The sequence below is a fragment of the Carcharodon carcharias genome, chromosome 7, assembly GCF_017639515.1.
Source record: "Carcharodon carcharias isolate sCarCar2 chromosome 7, sCarCar2.pri, whole genome shotgun sequence".
In the NCBI taxonomy this organism is placed as follows: Eukaryota; Metazoa; Chordata; class Chondrichthyes; order Lamniformes; family Lamnidae; genus Carcharodon; species Carcharodon carcharias.
Genome location: NC_054473.1, coordinates 49,015,975 through 49,040,846, shown reverse-complemented (window position 1 = coordinate 49,040,846; position 24,872 = coordinate 49,015,975). Strand labels below are relative to the sequence as shown.

At 41.6% G+C, this 24,872-nt stretch overlaps 1 protein-coding gene across 12 annotated transcripts in view; it reads left to right on the top strand.

The window, feature by feature from the left end:
- magi1b (membrane associated guanylate kinase, WW and PDZ domain containing 1b) overlaps nt 1–24,872 on the top strand; it is a 510,580-nt gene that overhangs the window by 421,595 nt on the left and 64,113 nt on the right. For all 12 annotated transcript variants that reach the window (XM_041191217.1, XM_041191208.1, XM_041191207.1 and 9 more), the window contains 5 exons: nt 10,840–10,897; nt 11,877–11,959; nt 12,337–12,426; nt 12,918–13,100; nt 13,830–14,465. In XM_041191217.1, the coding sequence (XP_041047151.1) occupies nt 10,840–10,897; nt 11,877–11,959; nt 12,337–12,426; nt 12,918–13,100; nt 13,830–14,465 (1,050 nt within the window). The remainder of the gene's footprint in view (nt 1–10,839; nt 10,898–11,876; nt 11,960–12,336; nt 12,427–12,917; nt 13,101–13,829; nt 14,466–24,872) is intronic.

The following is a 24,872-nucleotide window of genomic DNA, read 5'->3' as shown; positions in this document are numbered from 1 at the left end:
CCTTGAAGTTCCACTCTATTCTCTTCACAGTTCACAATGCTTTAAAGTTTTGTATCATCCGCAAACTTTGAAATGGCACCCTGTACACCAGGGTCTAGGTCATTAATATGTGTTTGCTTCAGTTTGACCTGTACAAAATGAGTACACACATCTGCTATTCAGATGCTCGATTGTACAGCCATTACTGGGGTAAAAGAGTGGTTTTACACATGGAGGCTGGAATTGACCTGACTGCCCAATAATTCTTAATCTCTATCTTTTCTGTCCTTTCCATGAGCCACAGTAAAAAACAAGCACAATGAACATCCCAGTTAATACCAGGTAGCTAGGGAACAAGGAGATACTGACCAGAGATATAAAGACAAAGGGTCCCAGTGAGGAAAGTAAAGAGACACAGTGAGATGGGAGACTGGGTACAAACATAATCTCATTCTGTGCAGCTTCAAATTTTCTAAAATGAGAAACAGAACATGGATAGCCGAAATAGTATGAAGGCCTGCAGCCGTGGTTTGGATGAGCTAAAAATTGATGGAACAGTCTGATCCCTATAATAAGGCTGCTAAAATTAACACGTCATGTTGTGCAGCTCTGCACAAAAATGCTATTTTTGTTGAAAGAGAACTGACTACACATGGGTAAGTCCACACAGGAGTAGAGGAATTAAAATAGCTGAGCAATTGCAGAAAAAGACAGGATTGGGTTTAGTATGGTTGGTGGGGTCATTACTTGTTCTTTCTCCAGGTCTTGTTCTCGTACAACTGGACGATGGGCAGAGCCACATGCCCCAGGGAATTGTCCATGGGCAGTTGGCTGTTGTTGTGCTTGATGGTCAGGTGCAGCATCGACCTGTCCGAGTTGTCCGTGACTAAGGACAGCTGCAAGGTGTACTCCTCTTTCATTTGGGGCTCAGGGTCCCACCCTTCACTGAGGTCAGGTACTTCTCATTGCCCAGGCAGATCACCATGTTATACTGTTGAGCCCGTCACTGAACTTGGCCCAAAGATTGCATATGCTAATAACCGTCACTCACAGGTGAGTAGGGAACCAGTTCTGCTCAATGGAAGACCTATAGAGTCAGATGGTGATGACAGGGAGGTGGAAGGAGGGGAAAAATAATTCGGAGGGAGGGGGAAATCGGCAGAGCACTGACACTGACCCTTTCCTGGGATCGCCTGAGGTCACAGTGTACCTCATGCTCACATGGGCACATTGATGGCAGCACCGTTGACACTCATCCTCATCTCAGAGCAATATCACACTCCATAAATGTTGTCTGCCCATCTTTTCAAAACATTCCATAGGTCTTTTCTTTCCCTCCTTGCAAAAGGGAACACAGAACCAGAGTCAGAGAGCCAGAGGTGAGCATCCAGTCATCATCACCTTGACAACTGCAGAGGAGGTGGTGATGGATATAAGCCAGTTCTTGGCATGCCCACCCATTGGAGATGGGGGTCTCCTAGATATCTGATGTTAGAACTAAAAATAAAACAGCCACAAGGCATGTAACACTACTCATGTTGACTTGATGTCAGCAGCCACTGAAATGTGATGATCTGCAAAATTATGACTTTGAACCCTTTCACGTTGTCGATTCTAATGCACGTCTTTCATCTCCCACAGATCCTTCATGCATTACCCAGGAGCTGGTGCTAGAGAAGGATGGTCTCCTTTTGTGATGATGCACTGTCACATGACTCATGCACACTATCCACCAGCTCAGATACATACCTCTCGGTGTGTTAGCCAGAACAGGTTGTCACACAGTGAAACCCACAATACAAATGAGCAAGGGCAGATGGTGGAGACAGGGAGAGCAGTGGTGAGTCCCTGTCAGAGAGCACAGGACACTCCAGGCTCTGATCAGCTGGACAGAAATGTTGAGCCATCAATGAAGAGGACCATCCGGAGCAGCAACATCAAATGCGTGAGGCTCTGTTAGCTTTTCCAAAGGCACTGCATAGCTTTAGAGAGGGATTGGAGGTGTTTGCCTCTAACACAAATGCCATGATGTCCAAAGCCTTCTCATTAAGGTCTATGTCTATGGAAAGAGTAGCTACCCGGATGGAGCATCAAACACAGTGGAATACCGAGTGCATGTTGGCTCTCACCTATAGCCTGTATGTTCAGAACGCTACCCTAAACAGGATTGGGGAAGACCTCTCTGCCATTCACTGCCTCTTTGAAGTGCAGAAAAGTACTCCCCAGCTCTTGGCTTGCAGGACGGAGCAGATGGACTATGAGAGGGAAGATGGAGAAAGCACACATGGAAATGGCAACTCTTCTCAAAACACTTCCATTACTCCCCCCACCCCCTTGCCATCATTCCTTGGTCAGAGCCCTTATGCTGCCTCCCATCCCAATAGCCGATTCTGGAGGCGGGGGGCAGTCTTTAGTGAGGCCCTCACAAGCTCCAAAACCAAGAGGATGTTGTCCAAGAGCAACAAAGCAGTCAGAGCAGGAATATGAACTGCCTGTCTCTAGCTCTGCTGAAACCACAGGCGCAGAACCATGTAGACATGAAAAAGGAAGAGAAAAGGTTTGTATTTGCACAAGGGTATGCATTTAGGTGTTTAGCATTGTTATATTGTTACACTGAGCTAGAAACTTTATTTCAAAGCTCCTTTGACCAACCCCCTCTCCATTTTTGCTTGCCACCTGCCAAGTAACATTTTGTCTTGTGAATAATGGTATAACAGAAGTAGAAAACAAGCGAAGGTTTTTCTATGAGAGGGGTGAAATGTGTTACTGCTTTCTGCTGGGAGCGGGGTGATTTGGGGTGCTGCTACACTAGTGTGCCAGATGACTGCACTTCCTCAGATTAACTGAATATGTTTGAATCACCCCAGGCATCTGTGGCAGCTAATTGTGCGGCTGCACGTTCCCTCACCACATCAGTTGTCTCCTCCTCAAAAGACGCAAAGTGTTCAACACCTTCCTTCTCCTTACGCTCCATTTCCCACTGATGCACAATTTGGTGCAATTACAGCGGGCCCGTCATTCTGGGACTCCTTGCTTACCAGTCCATTCTGAAGGGAGCCCCCACATCTGTCCGGACACCTGCACCACATCTTCGGCATCAAAAATAACTCCCCACTTTCATCTCTTTACTTCAAACCATTTTCTTAAAACCCTCTCCCTTGTCACTTCCGGCATTAAGTGCGAGGAGCTCATGGACCTCCTTGTCACGAAGATAGAGGCAATCCGTTCAGCTGCTTTTGCTGCGTATCTCCCTGCCACTAGCCCATCAGGCCAACCTTCCTTTAAAGTTCCCCCCTCTCCTGCTCCTAAATTTGCATTTTTCTTTAATTTCTCTCTTCACGTCCTCTCTGAGCTTAACTTGTTCACGAGACTCATCTTCTGCTCCCTCACTCTATTCCCACTAAATTGCTGACCACCCAATTCCCCTCCTGGCCCCCATATTAGACGATATTGTTAATGTTTTTCTCTCTTCGGTTGTTGTCTCTCTATCTTTAAATCTTTCATCACCCTCTCCTTAAAAAAAAACTTCCTTCAGCCCAGCGTCCTTGCAAACTATCTCCACTTCCTTTCCTCTCCAAAGTCCTTGAATGTGTTGTCACCTCCCAAATCCATGCCCATCTTCCCTGGAACTCCATCTTTGAATCCCTCTAATCAGCTTTCCACCTCTGTCACAGCATTACAATTATGAGGTTTTTAAGATATTTTGAGGCTGTAGCTTTAAATCTATGGTAACTGAAGGGGGTCATGTGATCAAAGGAAGGCTTAGATTGTTTTACTGAGAAGAAGGTGCAAGGTATTTACATTGGAGACAATGGCAGCAGTCTGAGTTTACAATGAGTAGACCCTGAGTCTCCCAAAGTCCCACAATAGCATTTGTAGGTATCTGGTTTTGAACAGTTGTGCTGTGAATTGTATATTGTTTTTAAGGCGAAAGGAAGTTGGGATCAAAGAAGCAATTAGCATATCTGCCTGAATGCAAGATTAATGTATTCCACATTGCCATGTGGAAAAGGACAGAGGAAGTCATTTTTGAGATCATGTCATGGGCTTCCCTACAAATCAATGAATATCTCAGACAGACAGAAGTTCTGCGTGGTCAGCTGAGATAAGAAGCTACTTGGTTTTGCTATCACCCACAGCCAGTTGTGGGAAGGAGACAGTCTCTAGTCGAAGAGACAGCCATGTAAGAATTCAGGAGATTCGCCCGGGGTTTGAAGAATCATTGGAACAGGCTTTATTTCTGGTGGTGGATTTAAGAAATGCTCCGTAAATTGAGGGAAGTGCCTGGGGACGGTCACTCCAAGTTACTACTCAGTGGGGAGAATTTTCCCTGCATCGTGCGAGCTGGGTAGGAGCAGGAGCGGGCGAGCACGCAGCCGATCGCTGCCCGCGTTCGGCTGTGTGCCGTCATTTTACGTGGGCAGGCCAATTAAGGCCTGCCCAGCGTGATGCGCACCCAGAAGTGCACAGCACTCTCTGTGTGGGCAGCGGGAGGAGGGAGAGTCAGGGCCTGCGCTCTTATGCACATGCGCGCAAAAGAGTGTAGAAATCTCCCTGCGGCACGGAGCTGCCTTAGCAAGGTTATTTTCATTAAGAAAACTTCAAAAAAAAAAATTGAAAAAATTATTCAGACATGTCCACTCATGTGACAATGTCACATGAACTGGGACATGTCAATGAATTTTAATAAAAAATTTTATTTGATTTATCAAGCTTTCATGAAACCTCACCCTGCCCGTGGATGAGGCTTCATGATAAATGCGAAGGCTGCCTGGGCTTTTCGCCTGCCCGCCAACCTTAAGGTTGGACGGGCAGCCCTGTTAATTGTTTCAATTGGTTGTTAAATAGCCTTAAAAGGCCTTTGACAGTTCGGCGAGTGCGCAGTTGACTTCGATGCACGCCTGCTGAACTGAAGAACAGGATGCATGCCCCATGTCACTGCGTGTCATTTTACATGTCGTCGAGCGGGGCCCGCTTCCGCACGGCAACCAGAAGATTCAGGCCAGTGAATCAGGGATACGGGAACCTATTGGAAGCTGGGAGCAACTGTGGACTGCTTGTCATAAGGAATATAATATAATTGGGAGAGCGATGTGTGATTAGTATAGAGGGGAAATGTTCATCTTTGTAGTTTAAAGTGTAAGTTGCCTACAAAAAAATAGTGTTTAGTTAATGGTGCTTTTAGTCATTTGTTAGAGTAAATGTTTTAAAATGGAAAATTTTATTATTCATTTAGCTAGTAACTAGAAGTTTGAATTTCTTCATGGCCAGAATTTTCTGTTCAGCATGTGGGGACGGGCCCCACATGCTGACACGTAATATGACGTGTGGTGACGTTGGGCTTACGTCCTGATGTCACCGCGCGTCATTCCGATCTTTCGTTCGCACTGGAGTTGGCTGCACACCCACTGAACTGTCAAAGGCCTGTTAAAGCCACTAATAAACTGATCAACCTAATTGTCAGGGCTGCCTGTCCAACTTTAAGGTTGGCGGGCAGATGAAGAGCCCAGGCGGCCTTTGCATTTTTCATGAAACCTCATCCATGGGTGGGATGAGGTTTCATGAAGGGTGTATTAAATTAATAAATATTTTTTAAACATTTGATAAACATGTCCCAGCTCGTGTAACGCTGTCACATGAGGGTACATGTATAAATGATTTTTAACTTTTTTTATTTTGATGTTTCAAATTGAATCTAATTTCCCAAAGGCAGCTCCATGCCTCAGGGAGATTTCTGCGCTCTTTCGCACACATAGAGTGCAGCACCCGACTCTCCCTCCTCCTCCCCATGCATGCACGTGTAGCGCTGAGTGCTACCAGCTGCATGTCACGCTGGGCAGGGCTTAATTGGCCCGCCCACGTAAAATGGTGACGTGCAGCCAACCGCAGGCAGCAATCAGCCCCGTGCCTGCTCCCAAATGGCCTGCCCAACAGGGGGAGTATTCTACCCTATCAGTCTCTATGGCAATAGCAAAAATATGAATGCAGCTCTCATAATATCCTGTGTGTCTGTGACAAAGGTAAACTACTCCTCCTCATCCTTCTTAACCTGTCTTCAGTCTTTGACACAGTTGACCACGCTCCAATGCCCTTCCACTCTCACCCAGCTGGGTTAGACTTCTCTCGCCTGGATTCATTCTTCTAATTTTACCTAATCGTAGCCAGAGGATCACTTCCCATTGCTTCACTTCCTGCTGCCATGCCATTACCTCTGGTATCCCTCAGGGGTATATCTTTGGCCTCCTCCTGTGAATCGTCATCCTCTTCAACATCATCTGAAAGCACAGTGTTTGTTTTTGCACATACACTGACAGTATCCATCTCAACCTCACCACCACCTCTCTCAACCACTCCACTGTTGCTAAGTTATCAGACTGCTTATCCGAAAACATCCAGTGCTGGATATGCAGAAATTTCCTCTAATTAAATATTGGAATACTGCAACTATTAATGTTGGCTGCCTTATGCAAACTCCATTGCCTAGCTGCCGACTCCTTCGCTCTCCCTCGCAACTGTCAGTGACTTAACCAGATTGTTCATAAGCTTGGTGTCATATTTGACACCGAAATGACCACATTTTCATTACATCACTAAGAGCGCCTATTTCTACATCCATAACATCGCATAACTTTGCCCCTGCCTTAGCTTATCTGCTGCTGAAACCCTCATCTGTGCCTTTGTTACCTATAGACTTGACAATTACAATGCACTCCTGGCTGGTCTCCCACATTCTACCCTCAGCAAACATGAAGTTATGCCTATGTCCTAACTCTCATCAAGGCCCGTTCACCTAGCTGACTACTCTTTGCTCCTGGTCAAGCAACATCTTGATTTTAAAATTCTCATCCTTGTTTTCAAATCCCTCCATGACCTTGCTCCTCCACATCTCTGTAATCCCCTCCAGCCGACAACCTTTGAGAAATCTGTGCTCCTCTAATTTTGACCTCCTGTGCATTCCAAATTTTAATCACTCTACCATTAATGGCCATGCCTTCAGTCGCTTTGGCCACCAGCTCTGGAATACCTTCCCTACACCTCTCTGTCTCACTTTCCTCTTTTTAGACACTCCTTAAAACCTACCTTTTTGACCAAGCTTTTGGTTATCTGACCGAATATATCCTTATGCAGCTGGGTGTCATATTTTGTTTAATAATACTTCTGTGAAGCACCTTGGGACATTTCACTACATTAAAGGCACTGTATACATTTAAGTTGTTGGTGTTGTTTGCTTAATTACTCTTGTGCTCATCTGGCTTCTGTTGTACCTACCTGGGTGTAAGTCATAGGATTCCTCACAGGTGTCATTAGCTACATCTTTAGGATAGCCTTTGTCTCCAAGGTGTCACCCGCTGATTCTGCTTCAGGGCGTGAATATCTGTGGGAGACTTGACTGACACAAGATGAATGCATCATGGTAGTTTCCTAGATACTTTGCACGTACTTGTATGAGAATGTGTGGTTGAGGAACAGCTTAACATCAGAGCAGAATTCCTTTCAGTTACTCTTGTTGATCTGTAGGTACCAAGATTGTCAAATGTATGCACTCAATGGCTCGCTAGACTTGTGCAGCAAGTCTGAAAGTTTTCTCGTTTTGACTGCCCTCATCAGTAGTGAAGTGCCTATAATTGCCAGCCCTGGAAAATATGGGGTGGAATTTTATGGCTCTGTCACGCCAGGACGGTGCCATTGAGCTGTTCAAAACTCCATTGACTTCAGTGGGAATGGAAAATCCCACCGTCAGAAGGGGCCGTAAAATTCCACCCCAAGGTGTCTGTCACTTCAGAAATGCACTTTTGAGCAGTGAAATTCAACAAATGTCACCAGCAGATTCTTGGAAGGAGCTTGAGACGAAGATGGTCATTGATAATGTGTTCTTCTTGATGTACTTAGAAGAAGGTCTTCTTCCAGGACACTGCAAATGGCAGTAACCACCTTGCAACAAATTCTGAGCCTTCTTCGGTATTAGTGCGTAGTAATGCTCAGAAAGTTAATTGTCAGTAAACCCTGTATTGAGGGAATTGCCTGCTGTGAGTTGGAACTCTATGCTCGTCGCTTCTGTTCTGTGGAACAGCAGGTGGCTGAGGAGAAGGCAGCTGCTGCTGCTCTTGCTGACTTTGATCCTGCTGTTGGTGGTATTGTTGCTGCTCCTACTGCTCATCATGTTTTCCAAAACACTGTTTTCTAAAGTGAAAGTTGTTATGGTTCAAGTTTTCGCTAAAATAATTTTGCAATAATAGAAATTCATTCTTCATTATCCTGCGACAGCACCTTCCAAACTTGTGACTTCTACCACCTAGAAGGACAAGGGCAGCAGATGCATGAGAATGCCACCACCTACAAGTTCCACTCCAAGCCACACACCATCCTGACTTGGAACTATATTGCTGTTCCTTCACTGTTGCTCCGTCAAAATCTTGTATCTTCCTTCCTAACAGCAGTTTGGGTGTGCCTACATCACATAAACTGCAGTGACTCAAGAAGGCAGCTCACCACCACCTTTGAGGGCAGTTCAGGATGGGCAATAAAAATGCTGGCCTAGCTGGTGACACCTGCTTTCCATGAAAGAATTAAAAAATGTTCCTCATCAAGGATCTAAGGTAGAGTTGCATAAGCTGCTCCTAGGTTGCTGAGTAGGTTTACAGCTGGGAAATGTAGATTAAAGGCAACAAAAACTCCAAGATAGCAGGAATGACCTTCAAAGTATGGGTAATCACCTCCAAAATAGTGAAAGCACACTCTCAGAACAAGCCCTGTGAGCAAAAGTCTTTAATTTAGGCAAGGAAACAATTGTCAGGGCTCAGTACTTAAAGCTTTCCTTGCCTGTCAATTGCCTAGGCCTATCAATTCCTGCTGTCCTAGCACCTTGATTTACGTGGTACTGCTTCAAGAATGCCAAGGAATCCATGCGCTCAAAGTTAGTCATAATTCCTGCTTAAAACTGTAGTTAATGACCATTTTATATATTTAAATGTCAGAGCTACCTGTACAATGGAGGCTTCCCATGCAAGTTCTGGTTGACTTCCTGACATACTGGCAGTCTCAGTTGTTTTGAAACCCACCCAACTGGCAGCTTAAAATCCCCCCCTCAGTCTTGTAGGCCACAGAGGAAGTTCCAGATGAAAGCACAAAGTTTGAATTTAATGTAAGATGCCTTTTATTATCGAAGATGACAGGTGAAATCCTGGTTAGCAGAAGATAAATGTGAATAAAAGTAGTATTTCACATTTCTACGATTAAGTTTTACTGCGGTAGAGTTTTTGCTTGCATACAATCATCAATCTGGACAAATTACCGCAGAGATCAGTGCTTGGGCCCCAGCTATTCACAATGTATATCAATGATTTAGATGTGAGGGCCAAATGTAATATTTCCAAGTTTGCTAATGACATAAAACTAGGTGGGAATATGATTTGTGAGGTGGATGCAAAGAGGCTTCAAGGGGATTTGGATAAGCTAAGTGAGTGGCAAGAACATGTCAGATAGAATGCAATGTGGAAAAATGTGAAGTTACCCACTTTGGTAGGAGAAACAGAAATGCAGATTATTTCTTAAATGGTGGGGGATTAGAAAGTGTTGATGTCCAAAGGAACCTGGGTGTCCTTGTACCCAAATTACTGAAAGCTAACATGCAAATGGTATGTTGGCCTTTATTGCAAAAGGATTTGAGCACAGGAGTAAAGAAGTCTTGCTGCAATTATGTAAAGAGGCTTGGTGAGACTGCACCTGGAGTATTGTGTACAATATTGATCTCCTTATCTAAGGAAGGATATACTTGCCATAGAATGAGTATAACGAAGGTTAACCAGACTGATTCCTGGGATGGCGGAATTGTCCAATGAGCAGAGATTGAGGAGAGTGGGGCTATATTCTCTAGAGTTTAGAAGAATGAGAGGAGATCTCATTGAAGCATACAAAATTCTTATAGGGCTCAGTAGGGTAGATCTAGGAAGGATGTTTCCCCTGGCCAGAGGGTCTAGAACCAAAGAACTTAGAATAAGAAGTAGGCCATTTAGGACTGAGATGAGGTGGAATTTCTTCACTCAGTGTGGTGGATCTTTGGAACTCTCTACCCCTGAGAGCTGTGGAGGCCCAACCATTGGGTATGTTCAAGGCTGAGATCGATAGATTTATAGATATTAAAAGATATCAAGGGATTTGGGGATAGTGTGATACAATGGTTTTGAGGTAGAAGATCAGCCATGATCTATTTGAATCAAGGAGCCAAATAGCCTATAGTTGTTCTTATTTCCTATGTTCCCATATTCCTAAATTATGCCTGAAAATACCTTTGTTTTCCAAAGTGAAGTTGTGGTTCAAGTTGTCACTCAAATAATTTTGCAAGAAAATAAATTAATTGATTTGCTCATATAAACTTAGTGGAGCCATTAACGGTTTCATTGTTTTACTCTAGTCAGTTTCTTGATAAATAAAGGTTTCAAATATTAAAAAATACTTAAAGTCCTGCCTACTAATGTCTTTGCACCTATGTAAGTTAGCTTAATTTGAAGAGCCTTCACAAATGGGCTCAATCAGGAGACCTGGGCGGATGGGTGGGTGGTGTCATTTTGTGGACAAGGCCAGGTTTCAGCACAATTTTTAAACTAGTGTTAAATATCACAGACATTTTAGTTATACTAGACATACACATATTTAAATTTCCTTGATTTTTATTGATAGTTTGGCCAATTTTGTGTGGATTGCACCCTGATGCAACTAATGGAAACGCTATGCTACTGTCTTGGTAAAATTGGCAAAGATGAGAATGTCATGCTAATATTTTAAACCTAAATGCCTGAATTTAATCTATACTTAAAGTAAATCAACAAATTCCTTCAACGAGGTATCTTTCTGTCCTTTCAGAGCTGCCCTCTGGGTGGGAGAAAATAGATGATCCTGTATATGGTGTCTACTATGTCGAGTAAGTTTGTGAATTTTTGCTGTATCTATTGTAGCTATTATCAATAATTAAGTAGAAATTATTGTAATCAAGAAAAAGATATAATCTAGTTTTATCCTTTTTAGTTTACGGCTTCCATAAAGCTATTCCTGCTTCATCTTTCTGTTACCTTGTCCTCACTCCCCTCTTGCTCATCCTTGTCACACACGTTCTCTTGGGATTCTGCCATTACCTTACTGTATGAAGCAGTTGCACTCCCATTTTTTAACTCTTTCTATGAAGAAATATTTGATCTTTGTTTCTTCAATTTCTGCAATATTTCTAATATTTTTGTCCATTTTAAAAATAATTATTCCTTCCTTTGAACTCTCAAGTCTGCTTTCTCAGGGGAAGAATCTTAACTAAGGCATAGAGCTGTTAATGAAAGATGCTAATGGTGCTCCCTGCTCCACTGATGGAAGGCACTCTCTCTGTGCCCTGATAAATTTTATTTTCCCTTCATCATTATCATGTCTGTTAAATTATTAAGCATCACCAGCAACTCTTTGCTTACTTGGTTAGTCGCTGATCAATTTCCCAGATTAACCAATTGGCTGGTAATCATGTCACAACATGTCTCTGAAGGCATTGCCGATTTATCTGGCTAGGATCTGTTGTTCTTTGCATTGTGATACAATCCAGAGAAAATTAAGTTGTATATGTTTAAATTCCATGGCAGATTTTGGTTATGACACATTTGTTTAGATATTTTATAGTATTCTGTGTTATATCATATTTCACTGGCAACATGAACATGCTAATATGAACAGTACATGCTTGGCACAAATACAGCATAAATGTTGATTCTTTGAGGATGTGTGTTTTTTGCTGAAGCAGGAGTTATTAAGGAATGAATGCATAATATTTATTTTTGCTGTCAGCTTCTGAATTTGCTAATGATAAATTAGACACTCCTTCCTGGAACTAGTTTATATCTTAACATAACACTCTCTCTCATTAGTCACATCAATAGGAAGACACAGTATGAGAACCCTGTTGCTGAGGCCAAACGCAAAAAGCAACTCGAGCAGCAGCAAGCGGAAGGTGAGTTTTGAATTCTGGCTGGTATGTCACTCAGAAAATTTCATGAGGAAAATCAGATGACTTCCAGACACCTTCTGCACAATATATTGGCACTGAACCCATCTCTACTCAATCATTAGCATGGCATAATACAGCTTAAATACCATGCCTGCACTGCACAAAATTCTGTCCCAGTGAAGTGATGAGTAAATTTCACTCTATCAGCATAATGAGAAAAATACGGGCTGTTTCAGACAATACCAATGTTTTCTTATTGTAAGGAAATTATTCTTTAAATAGTAATTGTTAAAAGTGAACCCACATTGAGGTCTCATTGTTGAAGGAAATCACATACTCAAATAATACATTGAATTAATTTTTTTCCCTCACCTCTGCAGAGTGGACAGAGCAACAAGCATCTCCTGGCCCCAAAGCTCCAAGCTACGTGCAGAATAATCAGGAATCTTTTAGAGAAACCCCAGCACAAGGTATGTTTGATTTGGCACGAGCATTGATAATTTGCAAACTGAAAACAACTGTCATAAAAATGAAAGGGGATACAGTAGATAAAAATCCATGGTTGAGGGATGCTGAGGGTATGGGGTTGGTTGGGGCAGGAATTTATGTCTTTATTTGCTGTAATATTGCAAGAATTTGGTGCCACTAATATCTGTGGAGTAATACCAGAGCATTCAAATTGTCAACTGCAATAAGAAAGGGTTTAAAAACCATTTTAAGCTAACACTACCTTATCAAATAAGGTGAATAATCCTTAACAAAGAGTTGGTGCCATTTGGATGGTAATAGCATCCTTACCTAACTTCAAGTCAAAAACCAAATTGAAGCTTCTGAAAACGTACTTCACTGATTTCAACATGTTTAAAATATTTGATGATGTTACACTTTCACTCGTCATTCCTAGCTAGAAACCTAACACTGAACAGGAACTATTTAATATACAATTTATTTCTGTGCACAGGCAAGCCCTTCTTTACAAGGAACCCTTCAGAGTTGAAGGGGCAATTCATCAACACCAAGCTGAAGAAGAGTACCCGAGGGTTTGGATTTACAGTTGTTGGTGGTGATGAACCTGATGAATTTCTGCAGATTAAAAGTTTAGTTCTTGATGGGCCTGCAGCACTGGATGGCAAAATGGAGACAGGTACCGAATACGAAGAACCATTCTAGTGTTGTCAGTTACAAATATTTAACGTACTCCCTTCTTAACTTTGTATAAGGAGTTGGGCAGATCCATGGTATAAATTTCTTGCCAACATAAGGTCCACTTCTATGGAATGAGGACCAGGACTGGGTCTACCACTTACTCATTCCCTTCTCTCACTGCTCTACTGTGACACTGCGCTCCATTTAAGCTAAGATGAGAATGAATAGGGAAGTCTGGGTGCAAGTTATTGCTGAGATTCGAGCCTGTGATCCAAAATGCTGCACAGCCTACTGCAGCCTTTGTGAATACCAGGGTCACTGCTTTGTAGTGTGACTTACTAAATCAAATTGTGCTGCTTTGGGGATTGCACTTTATGATACTGCTTATTTATAATTTATAATGACTGAAAAGTCAAATTCCATTTTTATTCCTTGGGACTCTGGAGTCTTCCCATAAAAAACACGAACAACTGGCCTCAAATATAGCCTGCATTCCTGTCTAGTTGTTTAACTTGACCTTAGATTATTGGCTATATTCAGTATATCTATCCTTCGTACTTAGCAGTATTTGATTCCTGTCATTGTCAAAATATTATGCAAATTGCTACTTTTTGTTTGCATTGCACAGCATCAATTGTGAATTAAGTATGTAATTGTGAAGCTAATGTGCATAACTTAAACAATTGATGCATTAATAAAGCTAATCTTTTCTAATTCTCTCTCTTAGGTGATGTAATAGTGAGTGTAAACAGCAGTTGTGTACTGGGATATACACATGCTCAAGTTGTGAAAATATTCCAGTCTATTCCAATTGGTGCAACCGTGGATCTTGAACTTTGCCGGGGTTATCCTCTGCCATTTGATCCAGATGATCCAAATACTAGTTTGGTAACATCAGTAGCTATTTCAGATAAAGAGCCAATTATTGTCAATGGCCAAGAAAATTATGACTCCCTTTCAAGCCACAGTAGCCAAACAGCTCCTGCAAATGGGAATGGAATGAAAGATCAGAGACCATATAGTCCATCATCTGGTGATGTTTCATCAAATGGATCCCATACAGGCTATACCAATGACAATGTCTCCTTGGCATCCTCTATAGCAACTCAGCCTGAACTTATAACTGTTCATATAGTTAAAGGCCCTATGGGTTTTGGTTTTACCATAGCGGACAGCCCTGGAGGCGGTGGCCAAAGAGTTAAACAAATTGTGGATGGTCCGCGCTGCCGTGGTCTGAAGGAAGGGGATCTCCTTCTAGAAGTCAACAAGAAGAATGTCCAGAATCTAACCCATAATCAAGTAGTTGATACACTGTTAGAATGTCCCAAGGGAAGTGAAGTGACACTCCTGGTTCAACGAGGAGGTAAGTATTGAATCTACTTTCTGACTGCATGTATGGTCGAAACTTTTCAGTAAAGTTACATACTGTGTAGCTCATTCCCTCCTCATAATTCCCTGCAGTCTACAAAGATTCTGGGCAGAATTTTGCCCTTGGTGGGCATGCGGGCCCCACCGGCTTGGCAGCGGGTGGAAAGCCGGCCCCCGCCACCAAAATGGGGCCCACCGCCGTTTTGAGCGGGTAGGCCAATTAAGGCCCGCCCAGCAGCCTGCCCAATACTATGTGCTATGTGCTTCCTGTTCCGGGGGGGACGGAATCCCCAGCTGTCAAAGTGCTGTCTCAGGGAGATTAGTGACAGTGTACAAAAGTTAAAAAAATAGAGAAATAAAAATATTATTAACATGTCCCCCTCATGTGACAATGTCACACGAGATGGGACATGTTAAAAAATATCACATATTTATTAAAGTTTTTAAAAAGGAACATGAAACCTCATCCCGCCAGCCTTAAGGTTGGATGGGTAGGGCCTTTAATTACTTTAATTACCCTGTCAATTAGCCATTGACAGGTCGGCGGGCGGACAGCTGATTTTGCTGTCCACCCACCTTCCTGAAAATTTAAAGGGACCGGGATGACGTCAGGGGTTCCTCCTGATGTCATCTCGCGTCATTTTCCCACTGGCGAGCGGGCCCCGCCCCCAAATCGCCGACAGGAAAATTTTGGCCTCTGTGTGATTATAAAATTGATATCAATAATCTTTGTTGCTTTTGGAGAAATTCTCTGTTGCTCTGTGTTTGTAAAAAGCATATCTACCTATACTTTGTATTTTAACTTGGAAAATTATTTTAGAAGTGGCACAGAGCTCACTCAGTTTAAGATTGCTGTTGGTAAAATCTCTTAATAATTTATTGCTTTAATAGCTTTTGCTGCATTCAGTTCTTGATAGGCCTGTTACAATGATTGAGTTCGCCGTGGTGCAGTGAGTTTAATCTTCTGATTAACTTTTTGACAAAGTGTATCAAACCCAATGAAATAATAGGATAATTTAATTTGTCCACTCTGAACAAAAATTGTTGGGGAGGGGAAGAAATGATGGAAACTTTATACAGAAGAAGTGAGAGAAATCTTTAATGCTTGCATATAATGAGTTTGATTCATGTCTAAGGTTTAATTGGTGCAACAATACTAAATGGCTCTAATGACCAGAGTTCGATTAGTAAATTGATTCTAACTGCTGTCGTGGCAAAGTATTATTTTGTCCTTGCTATTGGAATAATTTGAACTATTCAAAGCAAGTCATTAATGAAAATTAAATATATGAGCTTGAAGTAAAGTCTGATGATAATGGATGAACATTTAACATATTTATATGGCATTCCATGTCTTCTATTGAAAATAAATGAGCTAATGTCCTCGTAAAAAGCAGAGAATTGTTATCTGAATGTTATCATTGCCAAGAGTAAGTTCTAGTCTTAAATATATATATATATATATATATAGAATACCCATCTGTATAATAAGAGTTCTTGCATCATGACCATGTCAGCTTTTTCTCTCTAGTTAAGTGATTTCTAACAAACTATTTCCATTGCCTCACCAATCATACTGTACAGAACCAATCTCTCAAAATTCAATTTTCTCCTCAATCAGATTGTACCAAAAGGGCATTTCTCAGATATGCAGCCACCTGCCCAACTATATATTCTGCATAGAAATTTAGAACAGATAAAAAATGCAGTGATTCAGGGTAGAAGAATTATAGACTTACCCATAACCTTGCTCATCCCATCTTTTAATTTTCCAATATTTCCCCTTCTCTGCTTGTGTGTGCTTCTAGCGCTTTCAATCAGATTTCACAGGAGACCTCAGGTATACCTTCTTTGGGCAAGAGGGATCAGTCCACAGTGCTTGTAGTCCACAGCTCAGCCTATATTTTCTTTTATTCATTTGTGGGATGTGGGCGTTGCTGGCTAGGCCAGCATTTATTCCCCATCCCTAATTGTTCAGAGGGCATTTTTATGAGTCAACCAACTGCTGTGGGTCTGGAGTCACATGTAGGCCAGACCAGGTAAAAATAGCAGATTTCCTTCCCTAAATGGCATTAGTAAACCAGATGGACTTTTACAACAATTGGCAATGTTTTCGTGATCATCATTAGACTTTTAATTCCAGATTTTTACTGAATTCAAATTTCACCATCTGCTGTGGTGGGACTCAAACCCAGGTTCCCAGGGCATTACCCTGGGTGCCTGGGGACTAGTCCAATTACAATACCACTAAGTCACCATCTGAGATGTTCAATGTGAAATGTATTTCCTGAAAATGATGCAGCACTTTTTTTCACTTGATTTGGAAATTTTCAATGCTTTTTAATTGCAGCATTTAAAGTAAACACTTAACCAGATTTCTATCGATAACTAATTGCTCCATCGAAGAATTACAGAATTGTTACAGCTCAGAAGAAGGCCATTCGGCCCATTGTGTCTGCACCAGCTCTCTGAATGAGCAATTCACTTCATGTCATTCTCCCAATTTCTCCCTGTTACCCTGCACATTGTTCCTTTAAAGATAACAGTCTAATTCCCTTTTGAATTATTCAGTTAAACCTGTCTCCTCCAGACACTCAGGCAGTGCATTTCAGACCTTAACCAAAGCGTGAAAAAGATTTTTCTCATTTCGCTTTTGCTTCTTTTTCCAATTACTTTAAATCTGTTCCCTTCGTGCCCTCTCATTCTCGATCCTTCCACAAGTGGGAACAGTTTCTCCCTATCTACTCCGTCCAGACGCTTCATGATTTTGAAATCTCTATCAAATCTCCTTCTTTTTTCCAAGGAAAACAGTTCCAACTTCTCCAATCTATCTTCATAACTGAAGTTCCTCATCCCTGGAACCATTCTTGTGAATCTTTTCTGCACCCTCTCCAATGCCTTCACATCCTTCCTAAGTGTGGGGCCTACAAATGGACGCAATGTTCCAGAGGTCAGCTCTTGTGATGCACTTAAGCTTAGTCAAATGGCGGAATGTCAATTTAGTAAATAGCCATCGGCATGAATTTGAGTAGTTATAAAACAATTTTGCTTTTAATGCAATGTAGAATTATGGTTACCTTGTGGAAAATTAGTGTGGTGGATGGTAACTCATTCTCGATGTGTAGTGATATAGTTGAGCTTACATGAAATACAAGTTAGGCATCTGTACAGCTGCAAAAATGAAGTGTTGGATTTTGAGTGCAGCCAAAAGCCCATTCTCAAGAAACATTACTGCTCTTCTGCTATATACTGTTTGAAAACTGAACTCTCGTGCCTAGAAACATTCCCTTTTCTTATATGGTGAGTCAGTAGTCATAAACATTCTTTAGTACTTTTTTGTAATGTAGCTGTACATAAATCTGGCCACAAATTTCCCCTCAAAAATTCTCCAAAAGAGTTGTCTGTTCAGGAATCTGTGACTTTCCGCTATGGTCTAGGTAATGATTACTGAATAATGAGAGGGTGGTTTCAGTTTAACGTCCCATCCAAAAGACAGCCCCTCTGACAGTGAAGTACTCCTTCAGAAGAGTCGGCCTAGATTGTGTTGAAGTCTCTGGAGTGGGCTTGAACCCACAACCACAGAATCACAGCTGTCATCAGTCATTCAGCCAGCTAAACAATTCAATAACTATATTCTAAATTTTCTTATAGTTCCTAATATATCTCACAGCCTGCCACCCAATATGCCTCTTTCCCAAAGTGCTCAATCTCCCAAAGCAGAACGTCTGTTCAGGCCTCAGCCTTATCTGAGCAGACAGCAGCCTAACCATCCCCTTTGAACTTAGTCTTTTTGTCCTCAGCCCAAAATCTCTGCCACTGTTGCATGGTCCCTTTGTACTTCTAGCTATTGCTGTCACCCCTTCACGCTTTGTAATCTGGGCCTAAGTAACTCCCCACCCCTCCCCACCCTGTGTGCAACTTGGCTGGCACTGAACAAACTTGCTTTTTACAATTTATGTAGTATTTGGATTGAACAAAAACCTCTCTGAATAGCATTAACCACATTGTTATTTTTGATTATTATGTACACCATACTGTGGGCTACACATTTAGTAAATAGAAAAAGAAAATAAGCATATAATTTTTACCTGTAATATAATGGGCTAGCCAAGAGAATAATAGCTAGCATTATAATTTTCCTCTGAGTTTTAATAGTTTATTGGCTGCACTATATGACAAAGCAATTTGACTTGCACTGATCAAACACCATTCCTATAATAGCATCATTTAATGTTCGTAGCTAACATTATCTTTCATAACTTAGGTCAGGATCTCTAGGACTCTCAATATTTTCAGGCTTTGTGAGTGTGATGATACTTTGCAAAAGGTTCCCCATATAGACTAATTTGTAAACCATTAATCTAGACTAGAGTTTATGTTGCTTTGGCCAATAGACTATTAGAACTTAAAGAGAAAAATTATATTACCTATTATATTATATTAGAGAGATTTATATTCCAAACTATAGAATTACTCAATGCAATTTCGTATCAGCAAATAAGCTAGAATCTTCTCGATTTGACACATTTATTATTAATTACCAACAGTTCACTTCATATTGACGCTTAGTAAAGGGTATGTTAGCCTTTATTACAAAGGAATTGGAGTAAAAGAGTAAAACAACCTTGCCACAATTATATAAGGCCTTGGTGAGGCTACACCTGGAGTACTGTGTACAGTTTTCATCTCCTTCCCTAAGGAAGGACATACTCGCCTTAGAGAGAGTGCAGCGAAGGTGATACCTGGGATGAGGAGTGTTTTATGAGGAGATTATTAGGTATACTAGCTCTATATTTCCTAGTATTTGGAAGAATGAGAGCCAATTTCAATGAAGCATATAAAATTTATAAGGGGCTGGACAGGGAAGATGCTAGGAGGATGTTTGCCTTGGAACTAGAGGTCACCGACTTGGAATAAGAGGTTGACCATTTAGGACTGAGATTGCTGTTGATGCTCAGTTATTGAGAATGGTATGTGCAAGACAGAGGTCAATAGATTTTTGGGTACTAAGGAATTCATGGGATATGTGAATAGTGGGAGAAAGTAGAGTTGAGGTAGAAGGTCAGACATGATCTTATTGAATGGCAGAGCAGGCTCTAAAGGCTGACTGTTATGTTCTTATGTAGCTCACCTGAGCATTTTATGAACCATTCATTAGAACTGCAGGCCCTACCTCTCATGCCCTTTATGAATTGAATCAGAACCCATTTGTCAAAATAATTCAAATTTGGGGAAAAAGTAAACCTTTAGATCTAATTAACTTATTGGGAAATTTTAATGTATATCGCATTATAGAACTCTCTGCTGGTTATGCATTTGTCCATTCAGCAAACTTGAAGGGGTGAAGCTGCCACAAAGATGTTGTCTAAGAAATTCATCAGAGTGATTTAGTTAATGTGTGCAAGTTAAGTTTTAATAAACACACGCATATTCTCTGTGATAGATGCAGACACTCGATGGTAGAATTCCTCCTGCTGGAAGGGATAAACTCATATGATCCTGGAAGTTGAATTCACCTCTATCCTGAATGAGAAAACTCTCTAATTTCTCCTCCATATCTCATGAGCCCTACATTTTTTAATGCATCTTTTAAATGAACATTTCAGCACATTCAATATCCACATCTAGTTAACACAGGAAAAGTAATGTATGAGAAAATTAAATGATTTGTCCCTTTGTGTCATATCTCCCAAAGTATTTGCAGTATTTTTTTGTTCTGTTTTTTATATTTCATTATTTCTCATATCTCTTCACAACTGCAAGCAAATGAGTATTAGTGAGAATATTTATAGGGTTGGAAGTTATACATCACAGAAGAAAGGAATATACTTTTATATTTAAAGTCCTGTTCTGCACACAAATGCAATACTCATTTCTTTCTTCCCCTCTCTCTTTTCTTTAATTGGTAAATAACTTGTGCAGCTTTTAATTAAACCTTTTCTGGAAGAGTTTGTAGATTTGTGTACCCGGTACTGCAGGTCACCACTCATGACTGAGTGCCAGGTGATGATATCAGGTGCAGCAATTGATATCAAAAGAATATTAAATAGATATTTTGGTTTTTTTTTCTTTGCTGTCACCATTACACCCTTCTTTATATCAGTGCATTCCGACCGTGTGTTTGTTACCCATGCATTCTTTCTTTCCTTCCTGTCTATCTCTATGGGATGTATGCAGTTAGGCAGAGTATTACAGTGGGCTGCACTGTAACTTGGACTCTGAACAAATTATTTATGTATCTGTCTATGCAATGAAGGAACTAAGTAAGCATCCTTTTTTGAATGACCATTATAACCTCATCTTCTTAGCTTTCAAACATTGCATTGTATGGGAGATTTTAATTTCCAAACTTAGGGTCGAAATTAATACCCTCCCTCCGGTGAGTTTGGTGGTGGGGAGGGCAGGCGAGAGAATGACAGGGTGAGGACCCCCCCACCTTCCTGCCTCCCTGATTAGGTCCATGGAGGGAAGGTCCATAGACGGTCTTGCCACCCCGTCAGCAATTGAGGTAATAAATGTCCACTTAAGGGCCTCAAACTGCTGCTGCTGGTATTAACCCAGCAGGGGGCTTGTCATGTGGGGAGCACGACAAGCAAATGTGCAGGGTTACTTGCGGCTCCCAGGGAGGGTTCCTCGTTCAAAGGCACTTGATGCCTGATCGAGGACCTCAGCATCAGGAAAGGGGGGCCCACTAGAACCATTCAGCTGCTGACACACCCCCCTCTTTTCCTACCATCACCCACCTGTGCCCTGGTATCCAGCGGCAATCCTCAGCCTTGGGTGGGTGCATTACTGGCAGCAGCCACTGCCTCCCCCAAGGCGCTGCTGTTCAGTTGTGCTTACGGCCACTGATTGGTCAACAACTCTTGGAAGGTGGGACTTCCACTCCCCAGGGTCCTTGACCCTGTAGAAGGCCCACTGTTGTCCAGTTAAATGCCTGAGTTGGACTTAATTCAGTGGGCCTTCCCTGAAAGAGGTGATCTGGGCTTTCACCAGTTCTGCAGCTGGCGGGCAAGACTCCCATCGCCTCCATTAAATACCACCCAATAAGTGCAATAGTGAGCTATGGCATTAAATTAACGACTCTCCTCAGCTGACCATCGAATGCATGATACAGCACCTAAGGTCACTTCTCTCACTCACTTTTCCAGAACCTCTGCATGCAATTCAGGGTCACGGCGAGTCAGAGCCTATCCTGACAGGCAATAGGCGCTAGGCGGGGTACACCCAGGACAGGATGCCAGTCCATCACAGGGCACACACTCACATTCACACACACTGAGGGGCAATTTACTGTAGCCAATCCACTGAACTAGCAGGTCTTTGGATGGTGGGAGGAAATGGGAGCACCCAGAGGAAACCCACGCAGACACAGGCAAACTCCACACACACACACTCAAGGTCAGGATTGAACCCAGGTCCCTGGAGCTGTGAGGCAGTAGTGCTAACCACTGGGCCAACTTGCCGCCCAAGATCACTTCTTCTAACCCAAAAACCAGTTTTTGTACCTTGAAGTCCAAAACAATAGTTATTTATGTTATCATATTTTGAAACTGCAAATTAGTAGCAGACAACAAATGTGTTATGGGAGATGAGACCCAAAGCAATATAACTTCTTTACATCCCATTTCTTGCTAGCAGTTGGCATGGATATACTGAAATAAAGCTGTCGGAATTTTTTCAGCACTCTGGTTTGTTCTTGGAATACTGGTGTGCATGTTCCAATACTTCAGGTTTCAACCAGGGTATGTCAACTGCGCCATGGTAACCACTAGATAAGTTCTGTTGAGTACTAATATAAATTGAAAAGAATTGATTAAACTTTTTTGCATTTGGTGGGCTTGTCAGCCAGTCACGATGATTGTGTCAATCTAAGATTAAACTTAGAATTTAAACTATTTTCACGGCATCCAGTTTGATGACCAGAGGATGTGTATTTAAGATAATTGGCCAAGGTGGAGATTAGGAGAAATTTTTTCAACATGGCAAGTTGTTAAGGTCTGGAAAGGGTGGTAAAAGATTCAACAGTAACATGCATGAGGGATGTGCACTTGATAAGGAAACATTTGCAAGATTATGGGGAAAGAGCAGGGAATGCACTAATTGGATAGCTCTTTGAAGGAACTGACACAGGCATGCTGGGAAAAATAGCCTTTCTCTGTGCAGTAATATTCTATGATCCTAATTATATTTTACATATTAATAATAAATTGGTCAACCATCTCATTGTGCATAAATGGCTGTTGAGCTTACCTGCAGTCACTGCACCACAGAAGTAGTGAAGAACTTTGAGGTGTCCCTGATCAAGTGCTTGCCAATGTAAGGCTTTTCCTCTCTCACTTATGATGTTCTCTCATTTATGATGTTAGACTACAATTTATTTTCTACCAATGGATTTAGGTTTCACATTTTATTGGGGTGTCTCAAGCAATAAGGACCATTGAGCTATCTCACCCGTGGTTAAGTGCATTATGAACAGTGAAATGCCAGGATATCTTTAATCTATGCTGAATGCTTCAATTACCCTTGGTACCCCAAGCTTGAGGAGAGGAACTGTGAGCTAAACTTTCTGCCCTTGATTGTTGTCAAGCGGACTGTGTGCACAAGCATGCTAAAACAGGACTGGGATCAAATACAATGCCATCCCATTTTTCTCAAAGATTGAACCCTTAAATGAACTAACATGAAGCTTCAATGGAATTATATTTCAGCAGGGCTTGCTGTCTCCAGAGATGAGGGGTAAGGAGAAAAGCCTGAGACAAGGGAAATGAAGCCAGTTTTGATAGCCAAGTTACAAATGCAGTTGTGAAATGTTGAGAATAAAGCCATTTGGCCAGGTGCACTGTAAGTGGTTAGTATTAGTGTTTTTGATGCCAACACTGACAGATGGGGCACTCTGCTGGAGACCACAACTCTCATGCTGCTATCACGTTGAGCCTTTATCTGTCTTGACATTTGTCTAGTGGATGCCATAAATGTGATAATTTTACCTTAAATGGTTTAATGTTTAGTCTGCTGAGTTTGACGTTTTTCAGTTTAACCCAGGGTATGCTGCATTCCTTGAACAAAGAGGGGGAAGTCAGCTGTGATTCATAGTCATGATACGAATGCAGTGACCTTTGCTGAATACTCGAAGTGGATGCATTGTGAATAGGGCTGGGCTAACTGTCTACGCTGTCAAAAAGGCAGCTAATAAAGCAAGATGCTAGGGGGTTGCTGCCAGCATTTAAGTATCAGGAGAGGCAGGGTGACAATTTATGGGGATCATGTCTTAAAAGAAGAAATAAGAAATATTCTTCTCAATACTTCATCTTTTCTCTCAATTAGAACTTTGTGCAAGATGGAGAGAAAATGAATGTGGGTAAGGAATAGGGAGAGGAAATCAGCAGGCAAGTGAGCAGAGCTTCCTCTCACACTAACTGGGACCAAACCCAAACATTGGCCTGATGTCAGTCATGATCGCTATTGAAGGGAATAGTATGAAGTATATAAAATGAGGGAGGGAAACCCTCACATCCTACCCATACTAATCCTTTATTAATCTCTTAATTTGCCACATGATGCAAAATACATCCATAGACAGCAGTGGGATAGGAATGATTTATGGACTTTACATGGAGTGTCAAATACCTATAACTAAATAACATTTTAAATCAGGCTTCCAGCTGTTCCAATCATCTTTTAATAGCGCAGATAAATTATATTTAGTACACGTCTGAGTGATGCTGTGAACTACATACTGGTACAATTAAACATGGTAATGACTCGTTTTCTGGAAGTTCCAAGCTCTGGCATCAAGTCACCTGTCGAGCTCTGTATCTGGAACCTTCTCTCTGTTTTTGGCAATGTCTAAAGTGAGTTAGAGAAAGCTTTTAACAGTTTGTGTGCTGACATAAGAGCATAGGCTTGCTTTTATAATCTCTTACATTTCTGAGAATTTTAGATTTTTGTAAAATTAAAAAGGAGGATGCATGCCCATAATAATCCTGATCATTTAAAAAAGAGCTTGACTGCTAAATTCTAGTTTTCATATCATCTGATTTTGATGATCTGCACTATATTTTGAGAGATGCCCATAGTCCTGGGATGGTTGCTGGATGGAGATTCCATGTCAGAGGTACAGGGGACCAGTCCCTCCTAAAAGAGCTGCACCTCTTGCTGGCTGATCTTGATATACCATTGGTAACAGCCATGGAGAAGCATTGTGCTGGGAGGGTTGCACAATTGCTTTTTTCGAGGGCAACATGAGGAAATGGATACAAGTTCATATTGATCAATAGAAATGTTTTTCAATGTTAGATGGCATAATAATGTTCACGTTCATATTTTTGCATTTAATGTGGCTACAATAGGAGTCAATAGGTTAGATAAATGCAGAACTTTCATCTATTGGAGCAACTCT